At 37.5% G+C, this 3,409-nt stretch overlaps 1 protein-coding gene across 3 annotated transcripts in view; it reads right to left on the bottom strand.

Moving 5' to 3' along the window:
- PIP5K1B (phosphatidylinositol-4-phosphate 5-kinase, type I, beta) overlaps positions 1-3,409 on the bottom strand; it is a 316,932-nt gene that overhangs the window by 93,877 nt on the left and 219,646 nt on the right. For all 3 annotated transcript variants that reach the window (XM_011970143.1, XM_011970145.1, XM_011970144.1), the window contains 2 exons: positions 805-888; positions 638-686 (listed from right to left, as the gene is read on the bottom strand). In XM_011970143.1, coding sequence (XP_011825533.1) covers positions 638-686; positions 805-888 — 133 coding nt within the window. The remainder of the gene's footprint in view (positions 1-637; positions 687-804; positions 889-3,409) is intronic.

The following is a 3,409-nucleotide window of genomic DNA, read 5'->3' as shown; positions in this document are numbered from 1 at the left end:
AATAAAGACATCCTCAGGCAGCTAGCATGTATAAATGTTGATGCAGAAATACATACCAATTAAAAAGTTTTCACTTTCTGTGTCTGTATTTGTTAGGCATTGTGTTGAACACTGAAATGCATTATTTTGTCCCATGCTTACACCAGGCAGGTGTCATTACTAGCCCCCTGGTATAGGTGATAAACAAGGGCAAGTGGCCACATAACCAGCACTGTGCCTGGTCACATGGCTAGTTCAGCAGTGAATGCAGAGTTCAAATCCAGGCTGTCCACCATCAGAGTCAGGGCTCACACTTACTGTAGCTTGGTTGTGTGAGAACTTCATTTCAACTGCCCTCCTGATCATCCCTACAGAAAAAGACCCTCTCAAAGTTAGGTCCTTTGGATTTCACACAGACATAGATATCATTTTGTTTTTCTGGCCGCTAGGCTGGATGTCATATATTTGAATAGTTATTCAAATTTATGTTGTCTTTATTCTCAAATTTCAACTGATCTACTAGCCTAAGATTCTGAGTTTATAAAGACCGTTGTTCCATTTCCTCTTAGAGTGTAGCAACACAGTTTTCTGCACATACTCTGAAGTCTCTGAGAAAGCAGAAATATATACAGTGTAATAAGGAAAATAAGTCACTTACCCCATCATAAACAAGAGCTTTCCAGGAATGTTCTAACTTCTTCATTAACCTAAACATTCATGGAAAAATTAAAACGAGAATGTAAAATCACTCTCATTTGGTGATTTTTCAGAAGCTTTTGTAGATTGATTTTGAAATAATAAAAGACTACTCCTCAAACTTCTTACCTATACGATTGTAGAATGTCAATAATGCCCATAAATAAAAGTAGCTTTTCTCCCCTATGGCTTTTAGCTGGAATGCCTCCCATTCTGTTGATAGAGCAAAAGAGAAAATATCTGATTACACATTATAAGAATAGAAAGTTAAAAAATCATTTCTAATAAATAGACTGAAAATAAAAATAGACCGTTTTTAAGAATTCTGGGCTATCTCCTACTCATCTTTTTTTTGTTTGTTCTTTTCTTTTTGGTTTTTGGGCATCAGTTAAGGTCATCCTGGGAATCCAGAATGATGTATTAATACTTCCCTACAAAGGAGAATAATATGATAACTGCTAACTCTGAAGAGCTGGATGGGAAGAATTCAATTTAAAACTTGTTCCTACTTTAAACTATGAGCAAGAATTTTTAGACCATTATAAAATATTTCTTTTAAAAATGCAATACCTTTTTTTCTGATCAAAAGAGTAATGTATATTTACTTTTAAAAATAAAATACAGAAAAACACAAGGGAAAAATATAATTAAACAGTTATTCCTAGGATGCAAAGATAACTACTATTAACATCTGGTACACTTTTCTAGTATATATGTATGTGTGTGTGTGTATTAGTCGAGAAGGGGTATTATTTATTACATTTTTTACTTGCTAAATGATAAACATTTCCTTATATTCAATGCTAATGTGGTTTTTAATAGCCTTATTGTATTTCACTGATACAGGATAATTTAACTGATTATTTGACATTTAGATTGATTTGCAAGAAATAACTTTTCAAAAAAGATTTAATATGTGTTAATTTTCTTTACAAAAGTGAAATATGCCCATGGTTTAGTCACTGTTGGAGAATTCTAGAAGGCAGGCATTTATGGCCGTGGAAAATTTTTTTCTTTCTTCCAGTCTCCTTGCTCAGCTAGTACGCATACCTGATGCAGTCTACCATTTCAATAACTTACTTTGGTTGCAATTGTTTCTGTTAGTCAATATGCACTTTATACATGCAAATTAATCCTGTAGTTACTATCACATCTGGCTGAGGTGAGAGACCACATCTGCCAGGGTACAAGACTAGCACAACAGAATCCCCTTAGGCAGATAAAAAGCTCTGAATTGCAAACATCATTCTCATTGTGTATTTGCTTAAAACATCTTTATTCAGGCTGGGCTCAGTGGCTCATACCTATAATCGCAGAACTTTGGGAAGCCAAGGCAGGTGGATCACATGAGGCCAAGAGTGTGAGACCAGCCTGGGCAACATGGTGAAACTCCATCTCTACTAAAAATACAAAAATTAGCCAGATGTAGTGGTGCATGTTTGTAATTCCAGTTACTTTGGAGGCTGAGGCAGGAGAATCGCTTGAACCTGGGAGGTGGAGGTTGCAGTGGACTGAGATGGCACCACTGCCCCCCAGCCTGGGTGACACAGGGAGACTCTGTCTCAAAAAAATAAAAAATAAATAATAAAACATGTTTATTCAAATTCAAAGTTTATTCTTTCCTCTTGTGGTGAATGTTTTGAATATGTAGTTAATGGGGACAAAAACATTTTCAGCCATTGTTTAAAAAAAAAAATGGAGCCATTTGAAAAAAGAAACCAAGTGGGTGAAGGAGTAATAACTGGAGGAACTGCCACTCATCTAGTTGTCTTTAAATGAATAGAAATGGAGACCAGTTTAACCCATTTTAGCACCACGTAGAAATTAGTTCCTGGAGTCCCACCCTAAGGTGAATGTGACTGTCTATAATTACCCAGTGACGTGGGCTACCACAATCAAGAGGGTGGGTGGGTGTGTGGCTGTACTTACGTGTCTGGGTTCTCTGTGATTATCCCATCTCCAGATTTCCCTGGACCCTGGATAGATTCCATGGCTGTTGAGTAGAGAACCTTCTGCATCCCAGGCCGCTTAGCATCAGGCACATTTTGTGAGGTCTCCTCCTCTTTCTCTTTGAGGGAATGGTCCAGGAAATGAATTCCCAACAGAAGGCTATAGTCCATGATCTTGAAGCTTTCCAGCACCTGAATGAGAAAAAGAACCAGGAAGCCAGTCAACCCAAAGGTCTGTTCGTCTCATCTACTCATTATCAGAGAGCTCTAGATATACAGACACACAGCTCCTGTTATTCCTCCCAGGGGGGTGGCTGAGAGATGAAGAATCAAAATAAAATCACTTGAGGTTATTATTAGGCCACATGCAGGAAGGATTATCATAATGGCTCCAAGATGGGAATTTTATGCAAATCTGAAACAAGCACATGTTTTCTCAACCCTCCATAAAAGTTTCGCTAATAGCACGGATTGAGTGCTTTCCATGTGTCAGTGTTACAAAGCTCATTTGCATTCAATCTTCTCAACAACTCTATAAGCTAGGTACTACTATTGTCTCTGTTTTACAAATGAAAAACTGGAGGCACAGAGAGACAAGGTAATCTGCTCAATATCACACAGCACATAAGTGACAGAGACCCAAGCAGTCAACTCCAGGGTCCACACTCTTAAGTAGTAAAGCAGAGAAACCAACAACCAATAGTTTCTACAAGCTTGTATCTTTCTCAGCATGAAGACACAGCTAGAATGTGTCTTTGTCTGAATTCTGTTCTCATAATCTTAAA

Source organism: Mandrillus leucophaeus, unplaced genomic scaffold (assembly GCF_000951045.1).
Source record: "Mandrillus leucophaeus isolate KB7577 unplaced genomic scaffold, Mleu.le_1.0 Scaffold93, whole genome shotgun sequence".
Classification (NCBI taxonomy): Eukaryota; Metazoa; Chordata; class Mammalia; order Primates; family Cercopithecidae; genus Mandrillus; species Mandrillus leucophaeus.
This window is presented reverse-complemented; position numbering and strand designations above follow the sequence as displayed.